This window comes from Panthera pardus, unplaced genomic scaffold (assembly GCF_024362965.1).
Source record: "Panthera pardus isolate Hobbes unplaced genomic scaffold, ASM2436296v1 HiC_scaffold_22, whole genome shotgun sequence".
In the NCBI taxonomy this organism is placed as follows: Eukaryota; Metazoa; Chordata; class Mammalia; order Carnivora; family Felidae; genus Panthera; species Panthera pardus.
This window is the reverse complement of record NW_026526788.1, coordinates 34,870,655-34,888,787: the sequence shown is the minus strand read 5'-3', so window position 1 is coordinate 34,888,787 and position 18,133 is coordinate 34,870,655. Positions and strand designations below refer to the sequence as shown.

At 36.8% G+C, this 18,133-nt stretch overlaps 1 protein-coding gene across 4 annotated transcripts in view; it reads right to left on the bottom strand.

Moving 5' to 3' along the window:
* KAT6B (lysine acetyltransferase 6B) overlaps positions 1 to 18,133 on the bottom strand; it is a 188,946-nt gene that overhangs the window by 37,517 nt on the left and 133,296 nt on the right. For 2 of the 4 annotated variants that reach the window (XM_019444624.2, XM_019444623.2), the window contains exons 6-13: positions 17,976 to 18,057; positions 15,411 to 15,543; positions 11,733 to 12,664; positions 10,592 to 10,713; positions 8,874 to 8,989; positions 6,943 to 7,084; positions 3,716 to 3,877; positions 349 to 442 (exon numbers count right to left, since the gene is read on the bottom strand). In XM_019444624.2, the coding sequence (XP_019300169.2) occupies positions 349 to 442; positions 3,716 to 3,877; positions 6,943 to 7,084; positions 8,874 to 8,989; positions 10,592 to 10,713; positions 11,733 to 12,664; positions 15,411 to 15,543; positions 17,976 to 18,057 (1,783 nt within the window). The remainder of the gene's footprint in view (positions 1 to 348; positions 443 to 3,715; positions 3,878 to 6,942; positions 7,085 to 8,873; positions 8,990 to 10,591; positions 10,714 to 11,732; positions 12,665 to 15,410; positions 15,544 to 17,975; positions 18,058 to 18,133) is intronic. The other 2 variants (XM_019444625.2, XM_019444626.2) reach the window with 2 other exon arrangements.

Here is an 18,133-nt window from a genome sequence, read left to right as displayed (position 1 = left end):
AAATAATACTTCCTTTAGCTTTAATCACAAATAATTGCCTCTTCTGGTGCTAATGAGCATGAGCACCATGGACTGGAATGTAATTCTGCCGGTTCATTCAGGGTAATGGCTTTGTGAGCTAGTGACACTGCTGAGAAATCTAGTCTCAATTTCCTAGAGCACAATAAGTGAGCAGCAGTACATTTTTCACTTGAGGAAGATTTTCTAACCTATGCAAATATAAAAAGAAAACCTGTTATCTGTTGATAAAAACAACAAAGTATGTTAAATAAAGTTTTATGTGTTACTCTTTCCTTTAACAGCCATCAGTTCCCTGGATCATGAAAGTGAGTAAAGCACTTCACTTACTGAAATCAATGAGAAACCGTCCAAATCCTTGCCTTTGGTGCTGGGGCATGATCATTATGCAGGAGACATTATACTTCTGCTGGCAAAGCTTTTCCTGAGGGAAGGAGAAACAGATCAAGTATGTCAGAGCTCTGCTGAAGTGGGCAATTCCCTGCACCTGCCAGTGTCCTTGTACAATAGACCACTAAGGTGAGCCAATGTGTTAGGTCAGGATCAAGCAGAATAATCCTACTGTGTTGATCAATCAAACTATCAGCTAACAACAAACCATCAACTCCAGGCATGCCTCTCAATTTGCATTTTTATACTTGAAAGTTGGTACCATAAAATATGAATAAAGAATCCAAGTAAATATGAGCCAAATGAAACCGAACACAGACATTATGCAAGAAATGACTTCTTTGCTCAGACAATTTGGGAGGTGGGGAAACAATGACCACGACAACAACAACAACAACAACAACAACAACAACAACAACAAACCATCCAGAGAGTCACCCACGGGGTTAAGGTAGGATTTAGCTGGCTACCTTGCTAAATAACTTACAAATTTGTAACATCTGTCTTCTGCCTTGACCAGTGAAAACTAAAATAGTGTATGTGTAGGTAGAGCGGCACAAATACATCTGTCTCATGGATAAACATTCAAAGTAAAAAGCTCGAGAAATAATCAATCTGCGTTTCAAACCAGGAAAACAAATCAAAACAAAAAAGACAAGAGCAACAAGAAACCCCAAAGCCTCCACACAAAAATGAGGCCAAAATGTTACCAACAGTATAAAACCAGGAGGAAGAATGAGAAGAATATGGAGGGAAGCAGTTCTTATAGTTAAGGAAAAATTTGCAATCTTCATAGGATGTGGCATCAGAGCAGCAATATTTAACTGAGAGTACACAGAAGCAGCCAGAGCCTGCACCGAGAAGATCTGGAAAAGGCTTTTGAGGTTGTGAACGCTCTGGCCAAATATAAACCACAAATAAGACTGACCACAAATGGTACTAACCACATGAAAGAATAACTTCAGAACACCCAGATCTTTAATGAACCTATTTGAAAGATCACAGGAAATTGTTGTGGAAAAAACCCTACAGGGCAGAATTAGAGACTTCTTTGTGAAAAAGATGTGCTCCCAACACTTGCACATTTGTAGCTGTCCTTGGGAGTCTCTAAGAAATGAGGAGGAAGAAATCATGTGTCAGTTTCCCTAAGAAACTGGACTGTCCATCACTGGATGTGCACATTGTGCCAAGGGTTCAAGTAATTAGTATTCTTTGCAAAGTCAGACAAATGAGTCACTCTATCTAAAAAGACAAGTATTGTGGATTGAAAGGATTCCTCCTTTATGTCATTTTTTTTGGTCCCAAACCATTCCTTCCTTTAGACATTGTAATACAGTCCAACCCTCCCCTCCACCCCACCCCACCCTTTAACACGTGTTACTATAGCTAAATTCTAATCTATGGATAAAATAACTGTTTCTTCTTTCTCTCCTGCTTAAAATCATCTACTACTATCTGTTTGGGAAGTCAAAAGCATGGAATGATTTACACTGAACTCTTCTAGGACATCTTGGACATTCCTCTGGCTATAACCTCTAGAATTTGGTTTAAGTATAACCCCAAAGGGCCATAGTCCTTCACACTCCAAATGGCACATTACAATATGGTTTAATGTGCATGCACCTAGACTTTTTAAATGCTTGTTTTTTAGATTTTTGTTTTACATCACTGCCAAAGAATGAGTTTTCCATGTACAGTAAGAGATAACAGTAGTTGCTGCCATGCTGTAAAAGAAGCTGTGACAAAATGAGAAAAGTTTAGCTTGTTCTAAGTATGATGGTGGGTCCCCTGGGAGAAGAGAGGCAGAGACTAAAACCTTAACAGACACCATCAACTCTAGACCCAGAGGCCAACTTGAGACAAGGCAGGACCAAAAACAGCAGGCACCATTAAGCATCTACATTAAAATACAGACACATTTAAAGAAATGCCATTTTCTAACAGGAAGGAAAATCATGACCACTATTCTTGTCTCCTTTTTTTTAAGATTTTATTTTTAAGTAATCTCTACACCCCATGTGGGGCTTGAATGTAAACCCCAAGACCAAGAGTCACATGTTCCACTGACTGAGGCAGCCAGGCACCCCATAACCACTATTCTTTTTGAGTGATTGGAGAAAACGATTTTTATAAACCTATACAAAGGTAAGATATTTTACACATTATATAAGCAGATTTCCTATTTATTGTTTTATCTTGTGTTAATGCTCTGTCATCTTTGGAATCTGTTATGTGCAAATTAACTTTGTCTTTTTTGTTGTTTTGGAGCTTTACCAAATGTGTGGATTAAAATACTGAGGCTATTTCTCATGAATGCTGTCACTCATTCACAGTTTCATTTACGACTTCTGGATTGAATCTCAAATTTAGAAGAATTGCAGTTTGTAAAGGACCTTCATATATATTCTATCTTTTGATAGTCCATGAAAATGACACTTCCGTAAAGCATTCCATTTACATTATGTAAGATTCATTAAAATTCATTTATTACTCAACATGCAAAAATGTATCATAAAATAAATAAAATACAGGGTTCAGATCATTTACCGTGTGCATAGAAATCTTATAATTTACCACCCTGGCACATTAAACTATCTTGTAGGTGCCTAAGAAAAGTTAAGCTTATTACCTGACTCAGTTTTTCCTTATTGCCTATGAGTTATTTTCAGAAGCCTTTGAACAGAGGAATGTGAGTAAAAAAGACAAACTGTAACCACTCAATATGTCAAGGGCTTCCCTGTATTAACAGCTGGAGATACTCAGGCTTTCTAAAGGCGAGGCTGCTTTAGATCTTAAAACAATAGCATAGAGTGTAAAAGACAAATGAGTAAACCCAGTCATTATATCACCTTGACTGTCCAAATGCCAACGTTCCAACTCACTGCGATACTGATGACCACAGAGGGAATACAGTGAGGAGAAATGAGAACAATCTCTTAAATGCTACACTACTCTGAAACCTTCAGGTTGACACCACTTAGGGAGGGAAAGGAAAATAAGCTTAACATTAAAAAAAAAAAAAAAAAAAAATCAAAGATGCTAGGTGGTCTGCAAGGCAGCAATTATAACATTACATGGTTGCTGACAGTCAAGACAGCAGCAAACTGTGCTGAGGTCCTCTACACACTTTCTAGGCACAACTTTTACTGTTTGTTTGTCTTAATAAGCTCTGAACAAGAACCCGAGCTTTGCAGAATGTGTCACTTATTCAAATTATAGTCATAAAAAAAGGCCTTGTTCAAAGAACTGGGCTCTCCCAAAAACATTTTGAATACGAAAATGAAGGTCATACTGGCTCTTGTTTTACCTTAGAGAAGTATCCAACCAGATGACAGCCCTTTTCATCATTTTTTGTAAGGACATAAAAAAGGAATGGCTCGACATCATAATACAACGTTTTGTGGTCCAGGAAGAGCTTGGCTAACAAGCAAAGGTTTTGGCAATAAATTTTGCTCATATTCCCATCAACCTAGCAAAGAGAAACAGACAACATTATTTAACATAAAAATATTGCTCAATATAAAATCATTTTTATATGATATTTGGGAAAGTATATAATTTTATTTCCAAATCCCAAACTGAGAGATTAAAATACTCCATTAAGCACATATAAAGTCAACCAGAAAACAGCTGTCACTTGGCAAATAAAAATTCCATTTTTTCTCTTAAATTAGGGTGAATTTAAGTTAGCTTTAATTTAATTTAAGTTAGCTTAAATTTCTCTTTAAGCTACCTGAAGAGAGCCAAAAGCACCAGTGAAAGAGTCATTTTTAACTGTAATGTATTGCAAGTAAAAAATGATCAGGCATGTCTTCTCTGTTTGAAAGAAGTAAATCTGAATTAAAGAAATGTCAACACATCAAAATACTGCTCAAGGAAGTTAAACTTTACATTGTTTTCAAAAGGACTTCATGTAAAAATGAAATAAATGAACAGTATTATTCTGATTCCTCAGAAGTGTAGATTAGCAAAAGAGGATTCCATTTTGGTTTTATCCCAAGCATCATTTTAAATATAATTGGAAGAGATCAAATTTCTATGTTGGGAATACTTACTGAGAAAGTGAGATGAATTTCAACCTACAATAAGTACCATGATTACAGTCTACTTGTCTTCAAAATAAAAGAATCAAGCTGTGATACTGATAGTTATAGACAGGAGGCTAGGCACAGATGCCAATTTCTTTGATCAAATGTAGTTACATGTTGAAAACCAAAAGCACAGCAGATTCAAGAATTTCCCTAGCACTATTCTTAGGGGAAATGGATATTTGCTAACCAGAGCTCTGTAACAATGAACTTGACCATTCTCCAGTCTCCTGTGGACCATACAGGTTCTCATATTGCACAAATTATTTTTAGACTTCATATAACTATTTCCCTTGGATGAAACCTAGGTCCCACACATAGCAACATAATCAAATATGGGCAACAGATACAGAGGATACAATTCTCTCTTTAATTAAAGGAAGTTTTTATGTATTTGAGAGTATGGTCCTTTTGGAAATGATAGGACATTACAAAAAGGAAAGACAGAGATGTATGTGTCCATGAAGCAGAAAAACAGAGAGAGGACGATGCTGAAGCAAATTCTTCTTATCAGCTGTGTAAGGTCTAATATCCATGCTTTAAAGAGGGATAAAGACAAGAAAATAGGAATTTATGATTACTCTTCATTTATTTTATAAGTTACTTAGGAAACTGCTAAGAGAAAAGTTTCCTACATGCTGTTCTCTAAGTATTAACTCAGATTCTAGACTAGGGATCTTGGCACAGATAATCCAATTCCTTCAAATATTTTTATGTATAAATTTTACTAATTGGCTTTTCATTTTTCCCCTCTCATCTTGGCTATGGTTCAAAAGCACCTGCCCTGAAATAGCAGACCATTCTTAACAGCCTAATGAGACTGGAAGACTCTCCTAGGATTTATGAGAGCTTCAACCCCACAAGCAGATTCATACTAATTTACTTAACAGTTACTTAAAATGAACATAGCTCTGTTGACTCAATTAGGTGGGGCTGACTAAGTAGCATCCCAAGACTACGCAACTTGCATTCAGATCTCCCTCTAGCCCAGGGGTCCTCAATGGGAGTGATTTTGACTCCCAAGGGACAGTGGCTATGTCTGGAGGAAATTTTGCTTGTTACAACTGGAAGCAATGTGCTGCTACTGGCATTTAGTATAGAGGCCAGGGATGCTACTAAACACCCAACAATGCACAGGGTGCCCCTACATCAAAGAATTATTTAGGCTGAAAAGTGTATTGTGCCCAGGCTGAGAAACCCTCTGCCTACCCTTTATTAAGAACTACTATATTATTAAATCTTCCCAGCAACAATACCCTTCCTTCCTTTAGGCTTATCAAAAGAGCCTGATATAACAAGGAAGAGGGTCTTTAAAAAACGCTAAGGTGCAGCTCGAGTTACTGTGTTCTCTGATCAGCCTTTGGAACAAGTAGTGGGCCCTGTCTTGTCTGCGAGAGGTAGTTTAGACAATAAGAGAAACCTATGTGTGACTCTTCCCAATATTAAATATATGCAAGACATTACAGACCAGAACTAAAGTGAAATGTGGGGCAGGATAATAAATTTCAGTCGGAACAACTCAAAAATAGAGAAACCTAAGGAAAAAGTGTATTTCAGAGAAAAAAAAGACATCACGTCTATGTAAGGAAGGCTTGTTCTGAGCACCCATGCATGAAAACAATGCACCAAGATGGGTAACAGAAGAAAATAAGACAGGGCAATGGAAGTGCTCAACTGGAGTAACGAGAATAAAGGAGAGAATTAAGGATCCCTGAGAACAGGTAATAACACAAAAGAGAGGCATGGTCTCCTCAAGGCACAAGTGACACAGCTCAACTGGATTCTTGAAACTGACAACAGAATATGATTAAACAATGAAACGGTATACAGGCAAAGACCTTTGCTACTAAATCAATTCTGAAAACACAAAATGTCTTTAAGAACCCACAATGACAGACACGTGGCCACAAGGGGTTCCTGTGAACAGCAGATTTCTCCAGGGGTGGCCATCTCTCCAGATGAGGGGGGCAGTCCCAACATCTGCTGGGGTCTCACCAAAAGGATTATCCACTCTGCCAAGAAATGGATGGAAACACAGGTGGTTGTGTACTGAGGAGATATGTACAGCTGCTCAATTCCCTAGAAGAGTGAGCACCTGCCAGACATTGGCTGGAGCTGCTGAACAAAGCTAATTTCTCCTGCCAAAGAAAGTAGAATTTACAAAGAGCTGAGAAGATCATAAATTCACTGGTGAATATATCTGGTGCAGACAGGGATTTGGGAGAAGACAAAAAAGTTAATGTGATGAAGTAGGAATTCATCATCAATCTAAATGGTTACTCAATATGGTTAAACATTCCAAAACATGGAGATATTTTACAGAGCAGTCTGAATTTGAATGCTGAAATCGAATATACTGTGTACCTTCTAGAAACAAATCAGTACATAATCAACAACTGTAAGTACTAGGTTTCACAAGCTGAGTTTTTTATTTACACATGCTTACCTCAAATACTGAAAGGTCTTTCCTTCGGTAAATTTCATTTGCTGGAGGATGAAACCATCCACATTTCTTTGAGTGTCTTAACAAAATATTTTTACTTTTCATATATTTAAGACAGAATTCACACAGGTAAAGCTTTGGTAATCTGTTAAAATTTTAAAATCAAAGAATCTATCAGGTTGATTATACTGTTCAGGGAAAAAAATATTAAACATCGTTCAATTTTCTCCAAATCATAATAAGACTCTACAACAGTATTTGAAAGAAATCGTTTCAAAAGAAGAAAAAAAAAAAGAAAGCCAGTAGTAAAGAGAATGTACAAACCTTACATTTTTTTTCAGTAAAATAATATTTGCTGCCATTATTTTGTGAACAAATAATTTGTTTCCTTAGAAATGTCATACAAACAGACAGGTTTTTAGACTTGGAACCACTACTCGGAAAAGTGACAATAAAGATGGCCTCTTGTCACATAACCATGCACATTTTTCAAATTTCAGATTTCATGTCATAGTTTCAACAGTATATATGGTCAGTGGTGTAACTGTAATAGTCTTTTACCCGGAGGAAAGTGAATTCATTATTTTAAAAAATGATTTATAAGGCAGAGAAGTCCTGGAATTTAATTGTTAAAATTTCCATTTATGGATATAGTTATTATCATAAATATATATGACAATAAATGTAGAAAAATAAAAAAGATTTTAGTTTCTACCAATTCCACTGACTCTGAATAACATTACACAGATTTCTCACCCATGATGACTTTTTCTCCACCTTTAAAATTGTAACATTTTTAATGTGTGCCCGATCACATTTAAACACATTGCTAGTATTGTAAGAAAATGTTTAGAAGCACTTTCTAGGTCTTTGGGGTATAGGAAAGGATAGAATGATTTGGGGGAAAATTAGCTACAGACTCAGATAATAGTAACTTCAAATCTTGGAGTTATATACAAATTTTACTCAAAGCTCTCAGAACATATGACTTATGATTATCCATAGAAATTAAAGCTCCTAAGTATTTTTTAAAAAAATTGTTCAAGAACACCTAGGCAAGTGATATAAGCTGGAAAGAGAAACCAAGACTCCTGAATCTTACTCTGCCACTGAACTTCTAAAAACACCCTCCTCATTTTCTCTAGTAGATGACGGGTTAGCCACCCATCAGGTAGAGAAAAGGACAAGATCTATTCTAGAAGAAAAGCAAGTTTGAGATTACCAGAAACTTTGCAGGCTAAAACATTTGATACTATTAAAGTGTATCCTGATGTATCAGAAGGAAGAAATCTGTTCACAAGATACCCACTTTTAGATATATTAGTTCAAGACAATTTCACAGCTAATCTTAAATCAAGACAAAAGAAGACTCTAATATCACTATTTTCTCTTCATTTTTAACAAGTTAGTCACAAATAGTTCTAAAAGATCTGGGGAAAGGTCTCTTAAGGCTACCCACGACCACCTACTTTCTTTGATTTTTCATTCTTCTGCTACATTTCTGTAAAAAACTTGAAAACAAAATGTCAGAAATCAGAGAGAAAACTAACAAGCCTAATTAGGAAAATGAAAAGGGCAACTGAGAAGAAACTACCAAGTATTTTACAATGGCTAGGTTTTTTCCTCCTTATTTGGTTTCAAACACAAAGAACAGTTGTCCAATTAACCAGAGAGAAAGCATGGTCTTAAAAGCTAAAAGGAAAAATTTACAATGCCTGTGTAACAAAGGAGTGGAAGGAGTTTACATAGAACAGTGAATACTAGTATAAAACGATGCTGGCACAAAGTAATAGTCTTGGACTTGGAAGCACTTGGATTCGACGATCTAAATTTATGTCCTAAAAAAATCATCTAATTCTTGCTTTAGAACTGAGTATTCCCATTCCTCACATACATGACATTAAAGTTATAGACCTTCCAGGATATTCCATTACCTTGCATATTCCTGTGGGTAAGGCGAGGAGTACCAGGTTTGGATTTCATATTTCCCGAATTCTATTACAGAAGGGTACCGGCCACAGTCTTCCACCCCACTTTCACACTCTATTTTCTGTCAGAGAAAAAGAAAAGGAAGGAAATAAAATACATGTATTAGAAGAGAATTTATTCACTTACATTTTGATTCTTTCACTAGTGGATATGAAAACCTATCAAGAACAGAACACTAATCTTAATTGTGAATTTTCAGGTTGTTGAAAACACATCATAGGGCCTTGTAAAATAATAAATTCAGTGTAAGATTCATATACAAACAAACAAATACCCTAAGAAACAGTATTACCAAGACAGGAAATGAGTACAAAGGTAAATACATAAAAATGTCTATTGAACTGAATTTCATGATCTGGTACAATGTATTATAACTGAGTAAATTATAAGATGACATGGCTGTTACACACTCTTACAGTTCCTCCATGAGCACTGTTCCTCCATGAACTACCAGTGATCCCAAAATTGTGAAATCACAATCCTAAGATTGTGAAAGTCTGCATTTTAATATCCATCTCCTTTACTCCCCTCACTCCAAGCACGAGGTTAAGAACTTTGCCTTCCTGATTCACTGTGTTATTCCCAGTGTCTAGCACAGTGCCTGATACAGACAAGAAATGTTCTTGAATGAAATGCCGGTGTTACTGTGTTGGAAAGAAAGGAAGGGCTTAAATGTTTACATGTTTCAGATAATGGCCTGTTGTTGTTCATCATGTCTACCTATGAATGCCAGGAGTAGGCTGGAAATTTGATAATATTTAAGGACTTCACATCTCAAAGACTGGGAGAATTTTTGACATTTATCCTAGCCAAATGAAAACAATTACAAAGCATACTGAAGGAGCAGAATGAGGAATGGAAGTATCCAATAGCCCCTTAAATAAGAAACCATCAGAAGTATTTAGCCCAAGTGGCTGCTATGAAAAATAAAGCTTAAGAGACTACTGCTATCCCCCTCCCCCCAGAAAAAAGAAAGTGAGGTGGGTTAGGTAGGATAGGGAGTCGCTTTGTGAATAGTTTGCCAAAGAAACTAAATGTGGTCTACTGACATAAAAAATTCATACTTCATTATAAATCTGTTTTTGGGAAGTCCCAAAGCCTTACCTTTCAATGTTTTGGTGACAATAAACTAACTAGAGTTACTCATTTAAGTGGGAACATTTAAATAAATTACTGGACAATGAAACTAAAAGTGATTATAGCTGATCATGCAACAAAATATTGCCTTAATCAATGCCAAAGTGTTAAAATTACAAGACATTTTTCATATGGCTGACCATCTGTGTTGGAAGATGGACTGGTAAATTTAAACGTGATGTTCTTCTTTTTAACCATTTAAAACTATTTTCTAAATTTCAGCAAAAATAATCAGAAATCTAGTCCTTCACACCCAGAAGCACCTTCCCAAATCTGCCTCAGCTGCTGTTACCTTTTGTGAGACCAGCTGAGCCCTTATCAACTTTTGAGAGTACAGAAAACTCTACAGAGCCACTGCTTTTGAACCTATATCTTCTTCCACAAAAACCATCATGATAATAGTTAAAGGACCACAAAGGATTTTGAGGGGGATTTTCTATCAAATCAAAGCAGTAATTTCATAATGGTCATCTATGTAAAACTCACATATTATCCTTGTTGCTATAATGTGGTATCCTGGCCTTACCTCCCAAGAAAGTTCCTGGGCCTGCTTAAAAACATCCAAGTCCTCTTCAGTAACGGTATCCTTGTTTCCAAGCACATTTATATCTGTACTTTCTTGTTTGATGCTTATTTTGATTTCAGTATCTGTCATGTAAAACCAGCAGAAAGCGTATTCACTGACTTGAATCATGAATAACCACCATATATTACCAAAATGGCACCAAATTAGCATAGCGGGCAAATAGGGATTGTTTTTAAGCTTTAGAAGCTTTCATATCCAAGCACTGCTCAAAGACCCAGCAGTGCCCTTTCCCTGCTGGACCCAAATTTTTATCTGAATTACCACTGTCATCTGTTTATAGTTTCAATAAATAAATGAGGGAAAGTAAAAGTAACACAAAGCAAAATCATATTTTTCAACTGAGATCAGAAATTACATCAATGTCTCATTATAGAATTCCCATTACCCCTTTTGAGATTAAAAAAAAAAATATATCAACCACGTTGTCGAAATGACACATTTTTGTTTTTTGTTTTATAAAGGGTAGCAAATGTAACGGGCCAATTTGTTCAAGGAAATCATGAAATCAGTTTTCTCCCTACTGTGACTACACACACAGACACACTCTCACCCAAAAGCACACTTCACAGGATCACAGATCAGGCGTTGTTGAGAAGGAAGCAGGATGAACTTTGTCATGAGAAAGCAATGGAGCAGAGGGAGCTGAAATGAGCAGCTGAACCCACCCCACCCCCCCCACCCCCCTGCCGTGGGAAGCGCTGACAGCGTGTGCAGGCAGCACTGGGGCTGAGGAGGTGGGCATAGCAAAGTGCGTGGCAGAAGCATGACAGTGGCTACTCATGCGGGACTACAAAGCCATAAGCAACACTATGAAGGCATCTGGGGGTCCTAGTGTCACTACAGATGGAAATAAATAATAAAAGGTGGGAGAGTATTAGTTGGAAAAAAACCAAGATTTTGGAGGTTTAGTCAGCATTAGAAAAAGGTCAAAGTTTCACTGCTTCTGTATGAAAGTGAAGTGAGAACAAGAGAAATAGCTAAGACCTATGTGACAAATAGGAATTGATTGATTTATTGTTTTCGGGGTTGGGGAGAAAGGGACGGGACGCAGGTTTGGTTGGAGCTTTGACCTTTTGCTTACCATCATCCTGATCAGGTTTAATCCTTCCGTCTGTCAAGCTCCCCTTCCCTGGTGAGGGGGTCCCCATCTGAGGGGTCACTTTATATTTTAATCTGCCTAGCATCCTGTGCTTTTTAAGGAAAGTTGTTCGCTTGAAGTGAGCAATTGCTTTAAAAATACGTCCTCTAGCCATCCCCCAGCTAGAGGAGGAGGAGTGAGCAAGAAACCTACTTCTAATATCTCGTTTTCCAAAGAAATGGGCTTTAGATTTTGCCGTGGAAGATAATTCAGATTTACGACGCATACGTTTGGGTGGTGCATAACTTGGGTGTCCCTTTTTTCGAGACTGTCCCTGAGTGGTATAGATATGAGAAAGTCCATCAAAGAGTGCCTTCAGCTGGCTGTTATTAGTAAGACTGCTAAAGGAGGGCACACTGGACTGGCTGGAAGAACTCTGGGGAGAGGTAGAAGAGGCGGAAGTGCTGGACTTTTGTGAACTGGGGCTCTGACCGGAGATGGGGGTTGGGGGTGGAAGTGAAGAAGGTGGAGGTTTTAGCTTTTGTGTGGTACCTGTAGCCAACACATGAGAAGTGCATGACTGTTTCTGAGAGACCTTTTTCCTTGGACGGTAGTGCTTTGAAAAGTCTATTATTTCACCTCGTGATCTGCGACCATCAGGTGATGGTGTAAAAAACTTAGTAAGGCCATCAATGAGCCCTTTGGTTTTCTTGTTAACTTTAAGTGTAGAGGCAGAAATGTAGGTGGAGGTGGTGGTGATTTTGGTGGTGGCACCAGGCCGAGTGAGGTCTGTAACAGCCAATCTGCTGCTTGAGTCCTTCCCAGATGCAGCATGACCAGATGAAGGTGTGGTACAGACTTTAGTCTTTTGACCCCTACCAGGTGACCCCCTTCCTGTGAATGCATTCATGGATCCTTCATCACTGGTTACAGACCTAGGCAAAAATTTAGAGAATAGTATCAGCATTTAATAATAGAATTATAAAGGTATCGAAAACAAATTTATAGCAACTAGATGCATTCATTGTGCTTAAACTTTAAGAAGCTGGACTGCAACCCTAAGAACTATTTTTGTGTGTGTGCCTCCACCGAGATGTTTGTAGAAACAAGTAGCGGCCGCCACATTTGCATGTCATGATTCTCCCAGGACCCATCCAAGAGGCACTGGAAGAAGCCATGTGGACCCAAGGGCAATAGGAGTAAGAAAAGTTTTGAAGAGACTAAAATAACACAAATGCCTTCATTATACTTAAATAAAAAAGTTACCCCTTGTGTAGTCACAAATAATTATGGTTTCCTACGTCTTTTAATAAGTCGTATTATCTAGAAGTGAAAGAATAAGCTTATCTAATCAGAAGCAATTTTAACTCAATTGGAAAATTTATATATAAATAGAATTTGGGTAGGTCTATAAATTAGTAACTTTTTTTTTTTTTAAGAAAATGTTAAAGAAAGCTTCTTCCTCTGGGCAGTTTATGCTTAGGATGATAACATAACCAATAATACTCTCTAAGTAGAGGAGACGATTAATTACAGCATAAAATATTGCTGAGAAAAGGACAACAATAGCAAAAACTGAAGAAATGATTAAAGAAAAGCTACAGCGGGTCAGACATGGCATGGAAAGTCTGGTGAAGAAGCAGCACATTTACCATGGTCATTATCAGATACTTGGCATCAGAATCTCTGTACGCTATTTCAGTTCATTTGACGCTGGTTCTGCCATACAGCTGTGTGGTCAACATGGACCAGAGGTCACTCCACTACCACAGCTGCTTAGAGGAACAGCAGCTGCCTGCCTTCACCTCAGGCTAGGGCTTGGAAAGCTACCCATTTTGCAGCAGAATTTTATACAATAGAAACATTTGCATGTGAATTATGGTAGTGCTGGGGCCCAAGAATGCACTTTCAAAATTATCAATTTAGCTGAAGGCTCATAATGAAGAAATGGAAGCCTGAAAATGATATGATATCAAATTATAAAAATATCTTAATTACAAACAGAAGAGCACATTTTAGTGGTCATCTTGCACATTAATGATGAATTTCAGCAGTCGGCTCAAGTGGATTCTGGTGCAGAACGACAGGGTGAGCCACCGGGCTCATCTGAGGCAGCTCTGCGGCCAGGAGCTTTGCCCGACACCATTGATAGAGCCAAATCGGGTTAACGCTGGAGATCTCACTGGAGATCTTGTGTCACAGGAAGGGTTACCAATAAACAGTCATCCAAGCTAAAATGTTTCACATTACAATACCGCATTTGGACTGTATCTGGAATCGATTGCCCAGAAAGGATAATATGCTTATAAAGCATGTAAAAAGGAAAACTCCCTAGACTGTCTTAAAAATTCCTAAGCTCAAAGGACAATTTTGGACAAACAAAAAGTTAGGACTGGTGCCAGATGCAATTTTCAGCTGTGTCCTTTGTTTAGAAAGTTTATATCCTAATTTGGTTTTTTTAATTGGGCCCTAAGGATACAGTCCCATTTTGAGAACAATGCTTACACAGGATGAATGCAAAAACATATAAATTCTACTTCAAATGATGCTAATATGAAAGATTTTATTCATAAATGTTTCATGTGTGCCTCTAGAAATTAACAAAAATTCCATTTAAATATGTCCACCAGTTAAAAGGGCTTTCACAGAAAACTCTATTCATTGTTCTATTTCTCCTCTGGGAGACAGAGGTGCAGGAGAATATTGTTTTTCTGAGAGCAGGTAAGGTAGTGAAGTGCTTCAGATCAAATTAGGGGGAAGAGTAACAAGTAAGATAACTGGTGTTTGCTCACAGTGTGTGCAGAGCATCTATTCATTTCTACATCACAATGACCCTTTCACTAAAGCCTAAAGAGACTGGAGAAGGTCTTATTGATAGAACTACTTCAGATATACAACTCTGCTGATTTCATTTATTAACACCTTATTTGATGTTGAAAGCCAATTCTATATTCGAAGGTTAAAAAAACACATCCACTTCTCCCCTTATCTTTTCTCTACTTCTCTAAGTAACTCTGGTTGAATGTTCCACTGGGCTTTAATGGCAACTACATGGCAACAGGTTAGTAGATTATCATAGTAGATGTGCAGGCCACTGCGAACATATTATTTCATCTGTATATCTGAACACATGTGCACATACTGAATGGTTCTAACTCTTTGTGTGCAAACACGAGGAGAGTCATTTATAGGTTTCTTGGAAACTCCTATTTCATACAAGGGATCTTAAATGTTGTAATACTAAATTAGCACCAGAAAAGAGAAGTCGTGTTTCTAAAATGCTATCTGGAGTGACAAGAGATTCACTATAGATGTGAACAAATCCCTCTCTTGTTTTAAAATCCCCACAAAAATATTTATGTGATTAAGCTCTTCTAATGCTCAGCCAGTAATAAAGTAGGCAGAATGATTCTTTCCAATTCTTACATTCTGCTTCCATCTTGCTGCTTGAAAAATGTCACTTATCATCACAGATACTGCCAACAGAAGATCCCCAAATGCCAATTGTAATTAAAAATGTTATTTTCAAAAAATTTCCACAGCTATGCAAAAAGAGCCCTATTCCTTGTCCCTTGAGTTTCTAAAACGATGCTAAAAAGATAATAGAATCTAAGGGGGTTACAATCGCCTGTATTTTAAAGCATAAGATAAAAGATTTCTTTTGATAAGATCTCAACCTACAACAATCGTTGCTTTAATTTATTTTTCGGTCGTCCAATGGGTTTTGCATATCGTCGTTTTATTTGTGCAGCTTTCTCATGAAGTAGTTTTCTTCCCTTTTTCTTTGGTCTGCAGACTTGGCAAATCCACATCCCTGAATTAATATATATATGAGAAAAGTATTTTAATGTTTCATTTTAGGAGAGATATTAAATATAAACTGCAGTGGAAATAAGCTGTCCAAGGATATATGCCTGTATGCAGAACTTTACTCTAGAACGTAGATATTCCCTTTTGTCATTCTCCTCAGGAAGCCTTCATTAAAGGTCACTCCCCCCACCCCACTCCCCCCACCCCCGCCCCTGCCCCAACCAGGGTCAAGGTGGTGAGAACAGAGGGCTGTCCCTATCTCAGAACCCTTCTATGAGGCTTTCTGCAACATGTCACCAAACCTCCCTCCACCACATAAACACACATGAAAACCCGATCCTGCCGGATATTAGATATCTTTTGATTAGAGGGAGATGTTTTTAAGTTAATTGGTTTTTAGAATCTCTGGGAAAAAGGAATTTATTTTATTTCTTTCTGGAAATCTTCCACGCTTAAAAAAAAATCAGTATAAAATATAACTTTTAATTAAAACAAAATTTTTAAGGACTCTGAAGCTACAAGAATTAAAACTATACATCTGGTATAGAGAAACAGGTCACTGGATAAGAATTTTTATACCAAAACAACTGAAACCTATAGAAGTTTAGCCTATCAAAAAGGTCATATTTCAAGTCAGTGAGGAAAGGATGAAATGACTCAGTGAAGTGGTGACAGAACAAATAACCATCTATATGGAAGGAAAAGAATTATTTCTTATCCTTTATAAAAATAAATTCTAGGCAGATGAATATTATGACAAAATTAAATGTTACCAAGTACCAGGAAAAATATGTGGTTATTTATTTAATTTAAGCATGACTGGCGTTTAAGACTGAAGCCATAAAGAAAAAGATTCATGGACTGGACTATATAAAAATATAAAGAACTTCTACAAATCAGTAAGAAAAGGTTAAAACCCCAACAGAAAAATGATTAATGGGTAAAAACAAGCATTTTACAATGATATACAAATAGCTAATAATCAAACATAAAATATGTTCAATGTCATTACTTAAAAAAAGAATCAGACCTTTTTTCTATTGTATCAAATTGGTACAAATTGTAAATAATACCACTGTATTTCATCAAGAATGAGACACTATGGACTATAAAATGCATCTGATTTTTTATAAAATGTGTCTCAGACTCAATGAAATAGAGTAATGGTAAGTGTTGGTTACAATACAGGGAAACAGATATTCTCACACACTGGTCTGTCTGAAAACTGATAGAACCTTTCATGTACACAGCTTTTGATCCAGCAATTCCTCCCCTAGGAATTTATCTTAAGGAAATAATTGTGGATAGAAAAAATTGAAAACATTTGTAATATCCACCATTGGGGGTTAAGTAACTTATGATTTGTTTATACATGGTGTTGCAAAATCAAATATGTTCAGGAGCCACCCAACTGAAGCAAGCTGGAATTCAAGACAAGAGGGAGTAGTGAGATTGGGGCAACATGCATACTCCACCTAAAGGAAGCAAATTCAAAATTTTAAAAATATTGTATCAGCTCACCTGTAATGCCTTTAAAGAAGACTTCAAAATATACGTATATGTATATGTATATGTATATGTATATGTATATGTATATGTATATGTACCAACAAAGTATAACTGTGGCCCATAGTCAACAGGTTTGCTACCCCAGATCTATACTATGGAGTTCTATGCACTCATTAAAAACTGTGTTTAGGAGAACATTTAATGATGTCAGGATGTTAGAATCTTATAAAGATGTAAAAAACAAAAGATTACAAAAACATGTATAAAATGTTCTGTTTCTTTTTAAAGGTGTGTAGCGAGCTGAGAGGGAATTCCTAATGGACTGTTCTTTTTATTCTGCTCTGCCACTCTGTATTTACTAAATCTTTCACAATAAAAATGAATAAATTTTGTAATATGGCAGTTATTTTTAATGTTTAATATATTATAAAATGATGAAAGGAGACTGAGACAGAGACAAAAGTCCATATTCCATATGGATATACCCATATAAAATAGTTCCGATGCTCATGTTCAAATTATCAACTAATGGCCAAGAAAATGGGGGTAGCTCATTTCGTAGGAATTTGGAGACATCATTACAACCATTATGGAAAATAGGTGATTTCTCACCTCTGAGCATGGTACTGAATAACATGGAGAGTGTTCGAAACTTCTGACCTACCTAATCTAAATTGATCCTAATAAGGGAATGGTTTTGGGAAAGGAATGGTCTCTTTCTTACCCTTGTGCTTGAATTAGAGTCTTTATTACATTACCCATAAACTAAATGCTTTTACACTTCTCTGCTCACAACATGTGCCAAACCCACAAGTATAAGAAGGTGGAAGGGATGAAAAAGTGCTTAAGGAATCTGTATCCCTCTGAGCTGGACAAGGCTAATGAGTATGTAATAAAACACATTTTTACTATGTTTTAAAAGTTCACCTTTTGGCATTCTGGAAAGTGGGGGGTCACAGCACTCCATATGGAATCCTCTATCACAGGAGTCACAAAAAAGCATATTATCCTGTAAGATAACATATTAGAGAGTCGTTGAGACTGAAACCAACTAACTGTAAAAGGCCACAAATTCTCTTATTATC